This window comes from Sorghum bicolor, chromosome 9, assembly GCF_000003195.3.
Source record: "Sorghum bicolor cultivar BTx623 chromosome 9, Sorghum_bicolor_NCBIv3, whole genome shotgun sequence".
In the NCBI taxonomy this organism is placed as follows: Eukaryota; Viridiplantae; Streptophyta; class Magnoliopsida; order Poales; family Poaceae; genus Sorghum; species Sorghum bicolor.
The window spans coordinates 51,427,258-51,444,655 of record NC_012878.2 but is presented as its reverse complement, the minus strand read 5'-3'; the positions used below and the strand labels follow the sequence as shown (position 1 = coordinate 51,444,655).

Here is a 17,398-nt window from a genome sequence, read left to right as displayed (position 1 = left end):
GATGCACTCATGCACGTACGTGACGCGATCCTGGTGGGGGTGGGGCATGCACGGACGTCGGCACGACCTTGACACGGGGCGGCACGCACATGCATGCCATGCGATTCGCAGCTGGAGCTGGGCCAAATGCGTTCTGTTTGCTTGTGCCTGAACCCATCGACGAATTTGATGTTCCCGATCGTGTCAGGAGGCATCGTGACTCGTGAGGATCAAGCTTTGATGCGAGCCTGTCTGTGCTGATTGATACGGTGTGCTCCACAAGAGCATGGCAAAGGAAAAAAAAAACCATTCTAGCAGGTAATATAGAAAAAAAACTATTCTAGCATGCCCAATGATTCATAGTGATGTTCAAGAGGAAAGTGCCACGGTGCTAATTTCATTACTATATGTGTTTTAATGGGAAGTATTATCCTACATGCACATGTTTTTTTAAATATTTTCTCAGGCGATCAAATTGAACAATAGCCTGCCTGCTCCCAGCTGGCCACCTCTTTGTAGAAACGGTTAAAAACGGAATTATAATATAGAAAATAAATACGGCCGGTTCGAGATATTTCTACATTTTAGCAATTAAAAGTACAAAAAATGGTTGAAAATGACTATGAAACTAACTGAAATATTTGATAAAATTCGAAAATAGTATTATAATATAGAAAATGTTATCATAATATAGAAAACAAAGCGGTCGGTTCGAAATATTTTCGTTCTATTTTCATCCTTACTAGCAGCAGCCCTATCGTGGAGCTTGCATCCAGTGTCCCTCGCCATGCTAACCATGCATTGGCCATGGCGCCCATGCCTTAGACTGCCAGCTTGCCTCCCCCTAAGTCCCTTTCTAGATCCGTAGCAATTCCCAAACCGAAACCAAGAGTGGCGCAAGGAGAAATAATGTGTGAAATCCATCTCGCTTTAGGCACCTATATTATAGGAGATGTGCTTTTAATATATACTACCAAATGTGTATGTGCTTTGCATTCAACCTAATACAACTTGAAATCGGACTATGTAGTATCGCTGCATGTCAGTTGTTCTTTCGTATAAGCACGTGTCATAAATCCGGGTCACATACGACTTGTGTTTTTAATATATACTAGGCCCTATAGTATTGTGTAGCTTACTGTTGTTTTATCAAGCTCAAGATCAAGAGCTTAAGGTACGGAGACAATCTTGCATTGTTGCAAACTTGATAGAAGAGCGATGAGCGAAGAGCTCACCTCAACATAGATTAATTAAGGATGACAGACAAGTCACCAAAACCACAAAAATTCATCTTGTGTGGTATATCTTGAATTGATTTCAATTATTACACTTACTTTGTGTTACTTTCACTTACTTTGTGTTACTTTCCTAGGATTGAATTGCTTGCTTTTGCCTATGACACAAACCTCTACCTAGAAGTAGCATTATTAGGGATCATTTTGTGTTTCTAATCAAATTTGTTAGGCCCTGTTTAGATTTGAAATTTTTTGGCCAAAGTGGTAAAAATTTTTGTGGTCAGAACACGTGAAAAATTTTAGGTGTTTAGTTTGGCAAATTTTTTTCTCATACAACTTGGGCTGCATGCATTTGCAGTTGTCATTGGTGGGCTTCTATGGGAGTGCGTGCATAGTTGCAGCCCAAAATTTTTGCCCCAAAATTTTTTGGCCCCGTTTAGTTCCCAGGCCCCAATTCCACAAAATTTTTTCTCTTTAGGCCAAAAAATGTCAAATCTAAACAGACCTTTAGTGTCTTTGATTTTTAGTGACAGCTGACATTCACCCCTCTATTCGGTTTCTAGATCGTTTCAAATATGCATAACACGTGGGGGAAGGCAACGATCTTAATATGCTAATATAAATCTCATTTTTCTAAGTTCAATAAAAATATGTCAAAGGAAAACATCACCTCACGATCTACGGAACAACGGAAGAGAACATGATTGACACTAAGATGATAGATCATTTTCAAAGAGACGAGATGGTGTGCCATAGTTTTGAGTGTGAGATAGACAATCCGCACAACTACTATTCTCTAAAATTCCTTAACACTTTGACAACCAATAGTCTATCGTCACATGTGTTAAAGTTGAAGTTTGGCTGCTCTGCCATATTAATACTTAAATAATAAAAACACATTGAAGGTTTGAACATAATTTAGAATTGCTTCATTTTTTTTAAATGACATGATTACCTTGTTTTAGCTACACATTTTTAGATATAGTGGTCTAATGTAATAGTGAACGATTGGATACCAACAAAATATTGTGTCACAACATATATTAAAATTTAAATTATCATATTATTATTATTTTCCCATTGCAACTCCAATATAAAGGGTATATGATACCATTACACATGTTTGTTTCTTACTTTCTCTCTGTGGAATAAATAGATTTCTAGCAAGTTTAGGACAAATTAGTATGTCAAAGGTCCATACTATCCTTCATTAACTAAAATAGTTGCATACTTATTGATGATTACTCTAGTTGTGTGACATTTATAGCTTTACTACATCCATCCAACTAGGGGAATTTGAGAGCGGTAATAGATATAAGAGAACTCTAAGGAAAAATATCGCTAAACTATTTGCCCTCCTAAGATTGATTTATTTATAGATAATTTTTTTTATAGTAATCTATTTATTTAGGGGCAGAGGGGCTATTACCTGTTTCCATTTCTATTTTCAAAATAAAGATCACAATCAAACATTGTGTAATTCGATTTCATTCCTTTGCGTTACCACTCGCTGAACCAAATGCCACCCGGCCCAACCAATCAAGGCCTTGTTTAGTTCCAAATTTTTTTGCAAAATAGGAATATTAGCACTTTCGTTTGTATTTGACAAATATTGTCCAATCATAAACTAACTAGGCTCAAAAGATTTATCTCGTCAATTTCAATCAAACTGTGCAATTAGTTTTTATTTTTGTCTATATTTAATACTTCATGCATGCGTCTAAAGATTTGATGTGACTGATAATCTGAAAAATTTTCTATCTCTCGCCCGGCGTGAACTCAGTCCAGGGCCGCCGCCTTGGGCTTGCACAATGGCGGAGGACTCCGGCGCCATCCTCCGCCACATCTCCTCCCTCAAGGACATGGTCGACAAGGTCTAGCTCTAGCATCCACTAGTCTCCCCTCTTATCTACACTTGTGTGCTTCCGTTCTCTCTGCTCGCCGGTGTAGGGTTGAAGGGGCAGTGACGTCGCTGCGCCGCCCAACCCGGCCCTGCTGGACTCCTCCTGGATGAATCGCCTCGCGTGGGGTCTGCTGGAACCTCCACCAGCGAGTGTCAACTGCGTTAGGGTTTGGACTCGACTCGAGCTGCAGAGAAACGGGTTGGGGGTCTTGGGGTAGTATTTGAGAGTTCAGACTTCAGTTGAGTTGAATCCAGCTACATCTGCTTGCTGCTGCCTTTTAGCTGTTGTGTACATCTGACATCTCTGCTGTCTGGTGTTACATGCCGTGATGCCTTTGGTGGATGCTAAGTATTACTTTGCCGTTGAAAACTTGTATCAATTTTCAGGATTCTGATGCTGCTATAAAATCGAGCTATCTAATCAACACCTAATTGCCTTGCCTAGGCATGTTTGGTGCATTGAACATTTTTGGTGATATGATTGGTGTCATATCATATACTTTCATTTAGCATTCAAGGGAAGCCTTGTGGGTCACATTAGTTTGCTTGTTAATCACAAGATTATGTTTTAAAATGAAAATTTTGGTTCCACCATTAAGTTTCTAGTCATTGCTGAAGTGACATACAGCTCAGTGCATGGGAATGGGTAATCAAACTACAAACTGGACAGCTCAAAAATTGCATGTGAATGGATGATCAAATTGTTAACTGTCCTATGTATGGTGCATCTGATTGAGCATGTCTTGCTCATGCTTTACCTTGTATCATGTCGTCCTGAGTGATTATGTTTTCATGTATACAAACTGAATGATGTTATGCTTTAGAAGGAGAGTCATCTGGTCCTTTCTGTTTTGTGAATATAATGTAACACAGCTGGCATGGATGATGGGGCTTGTGCCATTATGATAAATCATCTGAGTTTAGCACAAGCCACACCAATATGAATGGTATGATGTAAGCATAACTGATGTGGTGTGTGTTGTATTGTTTCTATGAAAGCAAATGTACAGCTTCTTGCTGTGAATTAATAGTAATGACTTGCTTGTAGAGAGCTGTATTTTCTATTTTCTTGATCCATGTTGAATAGTCCCTCCGTTTCTTCTTATAAGTCTTGCACGCCTTTTGGGATACAAATTCTAAAATATTTGACCAAAAATTAACTTTAGAATTTTTCTGATTGTGGAATACAACTTTAGTATCATTGGATTCATATTTCAGAGCCCTTTCGTATGGTATTGATCTTATAGTTATGAACTAACAAGATATATTAGTGGCCTAGTTACAGTGTTCGGGAATGCACCAAGTCAAACCACACCTTATATTTTGAAACAGAGGGAATACATGCTTGGTTTTTATATTCAACTTATTTTGACACTTACCATGCTGTAACATTCATTATATCCCCTGAATTAGGTCAATGAAGAGATTGAACGAAACATACAAAAGACCAGGGAAATAGAATCAGAGATAGTGCAGCATTCTGAAACCGAAAAGCACTATCTCAACAAGGAGTCTGAGTTGACAAAAGAAGTATCAGTTACTGAGTTTGAACTCAATGGCCTTATCCAAGTGGCTGGTAATTATTCCTTTGTTTTCCATTTTTAGCATTGCACACATTTGGAAAAATAATTCTGTATGTTTAATGTTTTCTCATTGTTGGCCAACCTTCCTTCACGTGCCTGTATCTATGTCATTTTTTCAACAAAGATAGGTCTACAGTTCCTAAAATGCTACTTCCTGTGTTCACCAAGATGTTTTGCACAATTGACATGGGCAACATGCGACTTCAATTATTACTTTTTATTTGAGTGAAAAAGTAATGTTACTTTTCACAACAAGTATTGCGACTAACAGTTTAACATGACTAAACAAAGAGCTTTTCTTATAGCCACTGGTGAAAGGTAGAGAAGTTTTACTGCATGCCATGGTTTCAAAGGCGACAAGGCAAGCTGGGTACACCTTATCACCTAGGTGATGCCTAGGCAACAAGGTGTAACTAGACCCCCAAGGCGAGATGGGTCCACCTGGATGCCTAGGCGATGCCTTTGAAACAGAGTTGCATGCTCTCTAAACTTCCGTTAATATCAGAAGAAGGGGGCTGCCTTTTTTCTTTTATAGACAACGTATTATGTTATATTCATGTTTAAAAGGTGTATGTAGCACAGTGGTAGGGAATTTTTTGAACGCAACACAGTGGTAGCCTGGTAGGGAATACGATGTCCATCCTGAGTTCAACTCCCCTCATAAAAATAAGCCACTCGCTGTGCAATTTTCAGTGAAATGCATGGTCCACTGATGGTTGCAGCATAATACACGGGTGCCTACAGGAGCATCCTTGCTATTAGCTACACATCCTGAATAGCTGAGATTCGGGGCCTTTTCTCAACCGTGCGGAAGAGAATCAATCTAGTTGATGCAATGACTCGGGTTCAAGTTTTCTATTCATGCCCATCTTTGTTCAGTAGCTACATGGTAGTCTTCAGTGATTCAAGTCTTGAAATTCTACTATTGCTGCTACTGTGGACCGGTGACTAGTCTGTTGCTAATATTGTAGCTCAGTGCGGAATTCATAATGTATCTTTCTAATGTAAGTTATGATATTCTCTACCACCCTACAGAATTTGAACTTAAAACTCAACTTGTACGTTAAGAAACAAAAACAAGAAATCTTGTTAAGTGGTAGATTGGATCAATCAGAAGATCGAGAGAGAACACAAAGTTAGTTTACGGAGTTAGCCGAGCAACTTTCCTGCGTGGGGGGAGTAATTTGGACTTTTTTCGGGATGTCATTTATCTTTCTGTTGGATATACCTTGTGGTGAATGATCTTAATATTGGGATCTTGCAATTGTCTTTGGATTTTCTTTCAATAATCTGTCTTCAACTTTTTAAACAGCTGCTGAATCAGATTTTCTTAAAGTGGCTGAGGGAAATTTGGAGTTCCAGAAAGTTGCTCAGGATAGGATTCGAAAAAGATTGTCTGATAAGATGTATGGTTCACATTCAAACTACTACAGACCTCTTAGGCTTTACTGTGCACAGAATCATCTTGAAAAATTGTGCCTTAATATTGGATTATGAAACATTTTCTTGTTTAGTTGAAACCCCTTTTGAAGTCTTCAGTGTGTAAGATGGACAAGTATGAATCCTTGATTTGAAATTATTGTTGTTTGACTCTCACTACAGTGACATATTTTGAATATATTTAATTGGAGTGGACTCTGTAAACTTTAAAGACTGAGTGCAAATATGTTTGCTTTGTTTCCCTCCGTCACAAAATATAAGGCGCGATTTGACTTAGTGCGCTCTTCAAAAACATATTATGTCCTGTAATTTCTCTTATAATATATAATTTATAGGAACATAAGTCTGATCATTACTTTATTAGGAAGTATTTCTAAATACAGATCTAATTTAACTACTTTTTTAATATAAACTTTTCATATGATTGGGTTAATTATTAGTCAAAGATAGCAAAGTTTGAATTTTGAAATACATGTAAGCCTTATATTCCAGGATGGAGTTTTTGTATGTATTGCCTTACTGTTGATGCTCTGTGTTGTCAGGGAAAAATTCATCAATGAATCTATGGGATTTCAAGCCAATATGCTCAAAAGTTCGAGTGAGGATTTAGTTCTCTTACTGAATGAAAAAAGTTCACTGGAGGATGAAAGTGCGAAATTGAAAATGAAGATAAACACTGTACATAATTCTTCTACGGAATACATTGCAGAGATTCTTGAGGAAGTAAATACAGAAAATTCAGGTTAGTGGTAAAAGTTTTTTTAAACCTGAAAAGTTAGACTTTGTTATTTACATTCAAGTTTGTTTTACTGATGCATTTTGTTTGTGTCCAACGTTCTGCTATATGTTAGTTGTTTTCTTTAGACCTGAGGCTTTACGCCCAGCTTGTATTGCAAGCTTAACAGAAGTTTTGCCGGGGATACTGGCTTACAATGAACGTTTTCACAAAGGATTTAAAAAACCAAACTGTCAAAGTCACAGTCAACTCGAAAACCACTCCTACCCTTATTACAGGAACACAAACTTCCAAACCTGACAACTACTCAAACCCAAAGAGGATTCAAAAGGAAGCGCCTGGCCTGCAACTTAGAAACATCTACAGAACGCTAGGTATGCTCAAGCACAGGTCACCAGCACACCATTCCCTCCATCAGCTTCTCCATCACCGTCTCCTTTGCTCCATCCTTGCTTGCTAGCTTGATCCACTGCTTCATGAATCCGAGACCGAGAGATTTGTAAGCAACATGTTTAGGGGATTTAATCACAATATTTAGTTGTATTTCTTTCATTTCATTCAATTGTGGCCACCAGCTTTAACAAGTGATTCATTTTTTGGTCATCTGATAATTTGAGTGTGCAATGTTTTGAACTTTTCTGGAATTTCCATGATTTTATCTGTGCCTTTTAGTTATTATAAGATATCTAGGGTGAGATGTGATAACCATCTAAATATATTTGATCTGTTTTCTAGTTATTGTGGCTCAGAATTTATTGTTTCATGGGGCTCAATCACTTATACTACCAATCAATTTTCTTGTTTGAGGAGAGAACAAAAGGTTATTAAACTTGTGTCCTATTCTGTGCACAAATCTAGTGAAGCTCATATATGTTCACTAGTTCATAGACGAAATAGCTAGTTATTTGACTATCAACTGTTGTTTTGTTATAAAATTCTGATTTTTTTTACTGCTAAGTCGCTAACAACTTCCCAAATCCAAATCCTTAACCTTGCAACTGAATTTCACGTTTCTGTTTTTTCCCTACCCTTGTGTCAAGGCCAAACTCATTTGACTAAGAGGGGTTTGTCAGATTTTCCTTTGGGGGGCATTATATTATACCCTCAGAATATAGACCGAATGCACACACTGTTGCTTGGATTCTACTTGATCATGACATGAGCCACCAAGGTTGTTGATATTATTCAACCGAACATCATGACGTCTAACTAGTACATCTATGGTCGAAAGGTGAGGAGGTGTTAATTGGATTTTCTTCCCCTCTAGGTAGTCTGAAGGTTTGTGGCAACTCTGAAGCCCTGGCTTCATATTTCAGTCAAGATGCTGCTGGTCAGTTCGGCAGCTGTGAGGCTCCTGTAGGATTGGGCAAGCCATCTGGGTGCCTGGGTGAGGAGAGTGAACTTAGTAAAATGCCATGGATCTCGCAGGTCAATGATTGCACTTTGGTCATTTGTTTGTTCAAGGTAGCTGCTTGTCAGATGGCAAGAAGAATGAGGACTCATAGATGTCCTCAGAAGCAGGAAGATACTGGTATGCTTTGATGGTGAAATTGGGCTCTGAGATAAGAGCTTTAGTCATTGTCTCATGGAGCTTTGCCAACATAGTGAAAGATGGTAAAGCTGAAGGGGAAGAAAAATGTGGAGTGAAGAATTTATAGGTCAAGCAAAGAAATTAAATTTTCCATAGCAGCAAAAAACTTACGTATTTTTTCAACTACAAATTAACTATATGACGTGTGTACCAACAGTGCTCCAAGGTTTCATATCCTTGTGTACTCTACATTTGGTCTGTTAATAACTTGCCATTCAAGTTAACACCTGCAAATTATATTCGGATGTACATTTGACTACCATAATCGACTACCGTATATATTCTACCTAAAGTTTAGCCTCATGTGTTCTTGACTGCTGCAGTTCTGGAGTCTGAGCTACGGTACATGATTTCGGAATATAAGGATGTTCAAAAGGATATAAACAACCTGAAGGTTCTGTTTAGTTCAAGCAATTCATAGGACAGGTTCGCATCACTGCAGGTATATTTAATCTGGCTTGGCTACTGGCCTTCGAGCAGAGCCCTATTTTTTTTAATAATGATTTCTCTTATATTGAAGTATCCTACCTGTAATGATGAAAATACATACAAGATTGCTACTGACATCAAGATGACTGGAATAAATGCTAAATTCTTCAGTAGCTTGATAGGAACTGTACATGCTTAATTTATGGGACCTTAAACAAGAGTCTTTTATGGACAGCGAAGGCTAAACTATGTCGTGTTACTGTTATGTTGTACTTTGCCTGTTGGAGTTTATTTAATAATCTACATAAGAACAACCTTGGTATGCTTAAGACTTTATCTGTTTCAGTTTGTTTGCTGTGCATCTCGTGATCTTGCCTGATAAATCTGCTTGTAAGCCTGTGATTGGTTGAGCTTGGGATTTCTTGCATTTCTAAGGGGCAGGCATGCCGCATGCATATTTGATTTTGTTTTGAAACCTACTCCGTATTGTGGAAGCTTGGCGCCTGCTAGCAGTAGCAGCAGCAGCAGCTTTGATTGTCCACCTGTGGTGAGTGGTGACCAAACCATCTTCATGCGCTCGGTTCAGTCAGGGCTAGACAACATTTGGCACCTGAAGCATGGAGCCCCCTCCACTCCCGACTCCCCTTGATGAGGCCATGCTCAGTTTGTCTGAATCATGGCGGGTCTGGACCGGCAGAATGGTAGCTGCGTCCCCGATTCTGAAGCGGCACGGCGGCATCATCATTGAGTGTCGGGAAGATGGTTGGCATGCCCCGAACACAGTCATCAGCCAAATGCAGCACTGCTGCGTCCTGCAAATCCTGCATCGATCCCCCAGGCCAGGTGCAGACAAGAAGGGAACAGGCGAAGGCGCAGCAGCAGCAGGCGGCCCAGGCACTCCGCACGCACCCGTTCGTCAGTTTGGGGCTTGGGGCGTTGGCGATCCCCTGGGCCGGAACCGAGTTTCTTCTTGTAGCTTTTCCATCAACTAGGTAGTATACCCGTGCGTTGCTACGGGACAATTAAACTTTTATACTAAAAACACATAGATCGTATGCTAAGATATGCTAAATTTCTAGTCTTCATCAAAATATTTGATTTCTGATTCGCTTCAGCGTATCTGCTGAATCTGGCAATCTGCCAACCATGCAATGATGGCTTTTTAGCCAAGCGAACAAGATCTAGGCACCACCAAAACAGAACTGTCGAAAAAGCCACTACTCTTTCTTTAGGGGGAAATATCCATATAAAACAAATCAAGAAGGTTCAATACTGCAATGTGCATATTCTAGGTGGTGCCTAGAAAATTACATACTCTCAAGAAACACTATAATATACTTGATCTTAGCAACATATTGTTTCGAGCCACATTTTAGATGTATAAGCACCAATTTTACATGAAAGTATCAAACCAAACTTGCATGAAGAAAGGACACTGAACACATAATACAAGCACAAAGTTCAAATTAAAGGAAGTGGTCATGATAGTCAAGTTCATTATAATCTCCCTTCAAATTATTTAATCCATAAAACCCTAAATTGTTTGATCTATGCATAATTACAATTGCGTACAGTTTTCTCAAGTTATGCCTTTTATAAAAAAACACGTACACCATCGTATCCTTCTTCCTCATCATATATTCTCATCACGCCGTAGGCAACACGCTTCAGTGACATGCAGGATGCAGCTTTCTAAATGCAGGTGCTGTAGTTTGCACAGACATTTTTTGGAATGTTAGTAGTTGTATTTGATCAATCTTTAGCAGCAGCTCCGCAAATGTTTACTTCCAGACCTTGCTCCTTGGGTGACAACGATGAGTAAAGTAGGTCCTAACTTAAGACTTCATAATCGTCATAGGTTCAAGTTTCATAGCAGTAGCCAATAGAGCATTATAGGTTCAAATAATAGAGATGAGTGGAGAACAAACTGATACTCTACAAATTGTATAATGTAGTGTAATTACCAAATTCAAAATTTTCAATGATGCCCATAGGTATATAACAAACCAAAAGCACTAAGATGTGTGAATAAACACCAACGTTTTAATAATCACACAAACAAATTGTACAGGCTTAGTGGTACTTACTGAATCAAGAGTGTTGTATTGTTGCCAAGAGCATCTCCTCCAGCGACCATCTGAACTCTAGGTGTGGCATGGATAAACGTGGAGCTTGATGGTGTTACTCATCAAGATGCAGGATTTACTGATATAAATTTCATCACAAGTCAGAATGTTGCTCAGCTTTGAAGTATTGTTCAACTTGAAAAGGAAGTTCATTTTCAAAAAAAAATCATCTACAAAAACTTGAAAAATAGGTGCAGAAAACTAATTTTGAGGCGTGGTTCCCACAGTTTCGGAATATATTTAGCCTGAACCCTTAATTTTGGAATACTACTATAAGTTTTCTCTTGTGAGTAGAATTTGATTATTTGTAGCCTAACCCTTCAATTTTGGAAATATTTAGACGATCCTAGCTGCACTGCAATTTGCATTACTAATTTAATCACTGAATATATGGTTTGCTGCAAAAAAAAATGTGAGCATCAAGCTCAAAGTGTCTTTTTTGGTTTCACTGTACTTAAATGCTCTCTCCACGCGTTTATTTTGGTATTATTGTTAACTTATCAAATGAAATATTAATAAAGACACATTAGTCTAAGATAAATAGGAGAGGAAATACTGTATTTCTTTCAAGCTGACATAATATGAACCATGTCTCATTTGCCAATTAAAATTTCTTTTAGCAATGTCTTTTGTCTGCTGCCACAATTCAAATACTATTTTTATATGCAACATATCTAACATCAGTAAATCGACACTGTTTTTTTAACTGGCAAAGGGCAAAGTAAACCAACATGATGGCAAAATAAATCAACTTAGTGGAATACATGATTGTATATCTTTAGGACTGAACCAAAAGCATGATTCTAGGTGGGAAATTAGTTTAATATAATTTAACTCCCAGCAAAACAGGGCAGGTTAGTGTCATCTCATTACCAATCATAATCGGAAGAATCCCCAGCTACTTACTTGTTGTTGGACTTTGCACAAGGGATTGTGACAAATCAAAATAGAACTAAGAGCACCCAAATCGAATAAAAAATCTTCTCAAATCGAGAAAAAAAATGGAGCCTAGCTAGCCATTTCCTGCAATGGATCCTCCGTTCGTGGAGCTAGGCGCAGGCGTAAAATTTGGTGGGGAGAAACAAAAGAAAAAATGGTGTCCATGAGATCTCTGGACAAGCAAGGAAGATGACGAAAATAACACAAACATTGCTTGTTCCTCCTAAGCAAAAAAATAAAACAAATCATTGTTACTAACCCTTAACACTAAACTTAGTTTTGCACTAATCATTCTATCCCATTTTTGCGTTTGTTTGAACCAGTAAATTAGTCCAAATCTCTTATTTTCTCACATTTTAAAGAACTACTCATAAGTGCCAGAGATCCATTTAATAAAGTAGATTGAGAAACTAACTTTGTTGCCAAAGAGTGAAAGTATATATGCCTTCCTTTGCTCACTGACAAGGGCCGACCACTGTAACATCATTGCATTCTCTAGGTGCATCTTGCCGGTTATAATAAAAGCAAATAGAAAAGCGATGAAATAAATGTGTAGGGGACAGGGCGATAATTTGACCTGATTGTATGTGTGCAGAGTGTACTCGGCTGTTTAGGGTACCGGTGGCGTATCCGTTAAGGTTGCAGAACTTGGCAGACAACTTCAGCCATCTGTATCAAGCAAAACAGCTGTCTACAAAATTACCTCTTTCATGTTAGTTATGTCCATTGAGATTGACACTAAATCAAACATTGTGTAGTTATCCATCGATTCAGTGGATGACCATTCGGTCTAATATAATAAAAAATCACTCGAAATAAATTCAGGATTTTCTCTTCTGTTTTATGAAATAATGAAAATAGAAATCTTGATGCAAATGCAAGCATAAACCGTGCTAAACCATGTGCTATACAAACCTGATCGAGTGCAGATGCAAATTGACCAACTGCTTAGCAAGAGCATCATAAAAATTAATGGTTTTCTGGAAGTGAGGGGCTGTGTCCCTGTCAAGATCCTTATGTGTTCTGACAAATCTTTTGAAACAATCTGCATGCATGAATACACGTTTAGTTCCAGGCCTGGTTTAGTTCCCGAAATTTTGGACCGAATTGCAAAAAAATTTACAATTTGGCCTTTTGGAAGTAAACGGGCCCGAAATTTTTTGGGCCAATTTCGCAGCCCGAAACGGCGGCTCTGGCAGCCCAATTCCAGGGCGCGGTCGTTCTTTACCCGGGCGCCGCGTGAAACCCTAACCCTTCCGCATTCGCCCACCCGCCGCGACGCTCTCCTCTCTCGCGTTCCTTCCCTCCGCCGCCGCGACGCTCTCCTCTCCCCCCGTTGCTTCCCTCCACCGCCGCGAGGCTATCCTCTCCCTCCGCCGCGACGCTCTCCCCTCCCTGCTGCACACATCCACGCCCAAACATCCACGGCCGGCCGCGAGCGGTGTTATACGCGGCCACCCGCACGAACCCTAGCCCTGCTCTCGTCCCTCCAGTCCGTGCCCTCGGCCGCCGCCTTGCTCTCCTCCGTCGCGTCCGTGTTCCAGCAGTAGATCCACCCTTCTCGTGTACTCTCCTCGCCTGTTCCTTGCGAACCATGGCCGGGCATGGCAGCGGTGGCTTCGACGGCGACCAGGGTGCCTTCAACCGGAGCCACAACAGTGGATCTGGGGCCGGCGGCGTGACGCGGGACTTCTGGGGCTCCTCCGGTCCAAGCCCCTTCGGCTCTGGCGCTGGTTCAAGCTCCTACCCGAACCCGCACCTAGGGTTCGACGGCCTGGACATCAACGCTGGCGAGGAATGGGCGCCAGAAGACGTGGACCACTACGCCGAGCATCTCCGCGGCAGCAGGGACCTCATGCCGCCTCCCGTTCGAGCTCCGTCGGTCGGCGGTTCGCGGCGTCCGTTGTTCCGCCCGCCTCGGCAAGCGCCTTCAACTGAGCCTTCAGCCGAGGACGGCTTCGGCGGCCGACTGTCGCCTGACAGGGGCAGCAACCCCCGATCTGCATGCACGCCATCACGAGGCCGAGGACGCGGTCACCGCGCACACGCATCGGCCGGGAAGGTACAAAACACCCTGCCCCATCTTTGTAAATGTTGCATGTTGTATACTAGTATAGGTTCCTTTTTCTCTTGCTGTATTCATGACTGAGTGAACTGATGTTCATGACATGCTGTTTTTTGTTGAAATATTATTGCCTATCCCTTGCCTTGCAAATTGCAGCTAAGAGTTCTGGCTTTTCTACTGAACTGACGAGCTTCCATAATCCATAGTCACGTTTATATCTAATAATGGAGCAACAAGAGAGGGCTATATGCCTTTTTTTTCCTTCGAGAATAAGCTCAAAACATTTCTTGCATGGTCTTTTCAGCATTTATAGCATTATCCTTTTATACCTTTTTCTGTTGCTGTTATCTGCCGTGAAGCTTCCCATGTTTTCTGTTCCATCAATGAATTAGGACACATCTGTTCAACATATTACAGAATTCATTAGTATAGTACATATAACCCCGCGAACAACGCTGCCGCCACAGTGCATGTTGAATTGTACTATAGGTTCCTTGATTCATGTTATATATAATTTCCACCGATCTGCACAGTGCATGTTGAATTTGCCCTCATAGTCTTCTGCAATTATGAGATTACGTTATTCATGTTATATATAATTTGTGCTCTCGGTTATCACGGTTTAGGTCCACAAGAGCAAAGCAAATTGGACAACCGATAACCTAACGAAGTACTGCGAGTGCTATGTTCTAGAGATGCACTATGGGAATTGCCCTGGAGGCCAAATGAACAAATTTGGCTGGAAGGGGTTGAGCAGTAGATACTATGCTGCCACAGGTTTGCTGCACGATAGGGAACAATTGCAGGGCAAGCAGAGGACCCTTAAGAAGCTGTGGAGGTTCTGTAACCTTGCACGTACTCACACTGGAGTTAACATAGATGCTGACGGGTTCATCCAGGCTACAGACAAGTGGTGGAACGACAACGCTACGGTATGTGTCTCATGGACTATACATTGGAATTCACTTATACAGCTCCAACAATATGTAACTGTTTCACTGCCTGCAGGAATCCGAGTTCATGAAGATTAGGTCAACTGGACTGCCTCCGTACTTAGATCAGCTTGATCAGATGTTTGCTGGGAACACAGTGGACGGCTCCTCATTGTACGTTCCAGCTGCTGGTCCAACAACTGAAGTCCAAGAAGTTTCATCTGATGACGAAGGAGCAGATGAGGAGGACACCCGTACCCCTATGAGCCTGGGGACCAAAAGGACAGGAAGCACTAGCACAACTGCAACGAGCCCCAACAAGAAGACCAAGAACACATACGCGAGGGTCATGAACCAGCACATGAACTCGCATTTGGAGCTTGCTAGAGAGAGGCTGGAGGTTCACAAGAATGCCCTTCAGAAAAAAGCACATGACAAGGACGCCGCAAGAACAGCTGTGAACTGGAAAATAGCTGAGTGCTCTAGGATTGCTGAGCAAGAGCTTGGCATTTCTCGAGACACGCCAGCCCTGTTGGACGGACTCCTTGCTCTAGCAGAGAATGAAGCGCAGATGGATTTGTTCCTTTCGTCAAGTGAGACAGTGAGGATACGAATCATCCAGAAGCTCGCCAGCAACCCTCCGCCGGTGGACCCCTAGAACACCTTCCATCTAATGCATGTAGCAATGGCGCCGTAGTTCCACTGACAGTAGTTGCACTGACAGTGTAGAACCTTTTGCTGGAGATGAGGGCCCATGCTTTTGGTTTAGGGTTGTATGTTGTAGTGCGTACGTGTGTGTGGTTTTATTTCTTTCTTTTGAAGAACTCTGAACTCTATGTTGTCATTTGTTTGGAAAGACCTTTGAATGTACTAATTTGTTTGATCACCAATCTTTGTTGCATTATGAATTTGTATGTGGTACTATGCTACTTTTGGGGCATTCTGGTAACCTTGATTGTGTTGAACCAAATGCTGACAACTCTGTGCTGTAAATGTGGCAGGCTAAGAGTTCTTGGTATGATGCACGAAGGGAGGAGTTGCTGCAGCAGTTGGAGAAGGAAGAAGATGAGTTGCTGGACCAGATGATGGAAGATGCTGAGGAGGATGAGTTCATCTTTGGTATGTACCAATATGCAATGCACTGTGACAAGTACCTATCTAGAGCTCAGTATAGAGTTCCTAAAATGAGTGGCATTGAATGGGTTCATGCTAAAACGGCCAGTGACAAGTCATGTTACAACATGTTTAGAATGACCCCTACAATGTTCTTTACCTTGCATGACCTTTTATGTGATAAGTACAGTTTGAAATCGACTACCAAGTCGACTTCTTTTGAGGCTCTAGGGATGTTCTTATGGATGGTTGGGGCACCACAGTCTGTTAGGCCAGCTGAGGACAGATTTGAGAGGTCCTTAGGGACTGTCTCAAAAATGTTCAACAGAGTCTTGAATAGCCTTGTGCAGCTAACAGCAGACATCATTAAGCCAGTTGACCCAGAGTTTAGAACATTGCATCCAAGGCTAACAAATCCTAGGTTTTATCCACACTTCAAGGACTGCATAGGGGCTATAGATGGTACTCATGTCCAATGTGTAGTGCCAAATGACATGTTTGTTCAGTACTTGTGCCGCAAGGGAATCACTACACAAAATGTCATGGCTTGTTGTGACTTCGACATGAGGTTCACCTTTGTGAATGCTGGTTGGCCTGGATCTGTTCATGACATGAGAGTGTTCAATGACTCGACAACAACATATAGCGCTGTCTTCCCACATCCACCTCAAGGTACAGAGTAATTCGTACAAATATGTGATTGTAATAGATGATGTCACTGTGACTAACTTATTGTTGCCGATGCAGGAAAATACTATCTCGTGGACTCGGGCTATGCGAACAAACAGGGGTACCTAGCTCCTTACAAAGGAAACAAGTACCATCTGCAGGAGTTTCGTGACGGGCCGGAGCCACAAGGTAAAGAGAAAATCTTCAATTATGCTCACTCTAGCCTTAGAAATGTTATTGAACGGGCATTTGGAGTTTTAAAAATGAAGTGGCGCATGTTGCAAAAGATCCCTCCATATGCACCTCACAAACAATCAAAAATCATTGTTGCATGTATGGCCCTGCATAATTTTATGAGAAGCAGTGGCATACCAGATAAGCACTTTCATAGGTGCGACAATAATGAGAACTATGTGCCGCGAGAAGTGTATGAGAATCAGCCACCACCTGAGGTTGTTGAAGATGGTCCAAACCCGATGGCTACATTCCGTGACTCGCTTGCTTATGCTATGGCAACTGGTTCCTAAAATTTTTGTGGTTCTTCACAAGTTTGTTTATTTGATTGGTACGGTTTCTGTGAATGTTTGAGGACAGTTTTGTATTCATTCGATTTTCTGTGAATGTTTGAGGACTTATATGAGCTGTGATGTTCATTGTA

General features: G+C 40.9%; 1 protein-coding gene and 1 long non-coding RNA gene across 5 annotated transcripts; one reads left to right on the top strand and one right to left on the bottom strand.

Annotated features, from left to right (window-relative positions):
• LOC8061744 lies at positions 2,954-9,225 on the top strand. Of its 3 annotated transcripts, none has more exons than XM_021448321.1 (6): positions 2,954-3,088; positions 4,531-4,693; positions 6,013-6,106; positions 6,683-6,882; positions 8,791-8,909; positions 8,988-9,225. In XM_021448321.1, exons 1-5 carry the CDS (start codon positions 3,026-3,028, stop codon positions 8,886-8,888), a joined length of 618 nt encoding a protein of 205 aa, XP_021303996.1. In that variant the 5' UTR covers positions 2,954-3,025; the 3' UTR covers positions 8,889-8,909; positions 8,988-9,225. The 3 variants fall into 3 exon arrangements, with proteins under 3 accessions (XP_021303996.1, XP_021303995.1, XP_002441193.1); XM_021448320.1 differs by adding an exon at positions 8,144-8,534 and having other exon boundaries at positions 8,791-9,225; XM_002441148.2 differs by having other exon boundaries at positions 8,791-9,225.
• LOC110430551 lies at positions 10,809-12,918 on the bottom strand. Of its 2 annotated transcripts, none has more exons than XR_002447899.1 (3): positions 12,877-12,918; positions 12,539-12,652; positions 10,809-11,101 (listed from the first exon to the last, which is right to left on the bottom strand). It is a non-coding gene; the product is annotated as an uncharacterized LOC110430551 (long non-coding RNA). The 2 variants fall into 2 exon arrangements; XR_002447900.1 differs by having other exon boundaries at positions 12,539-12,648.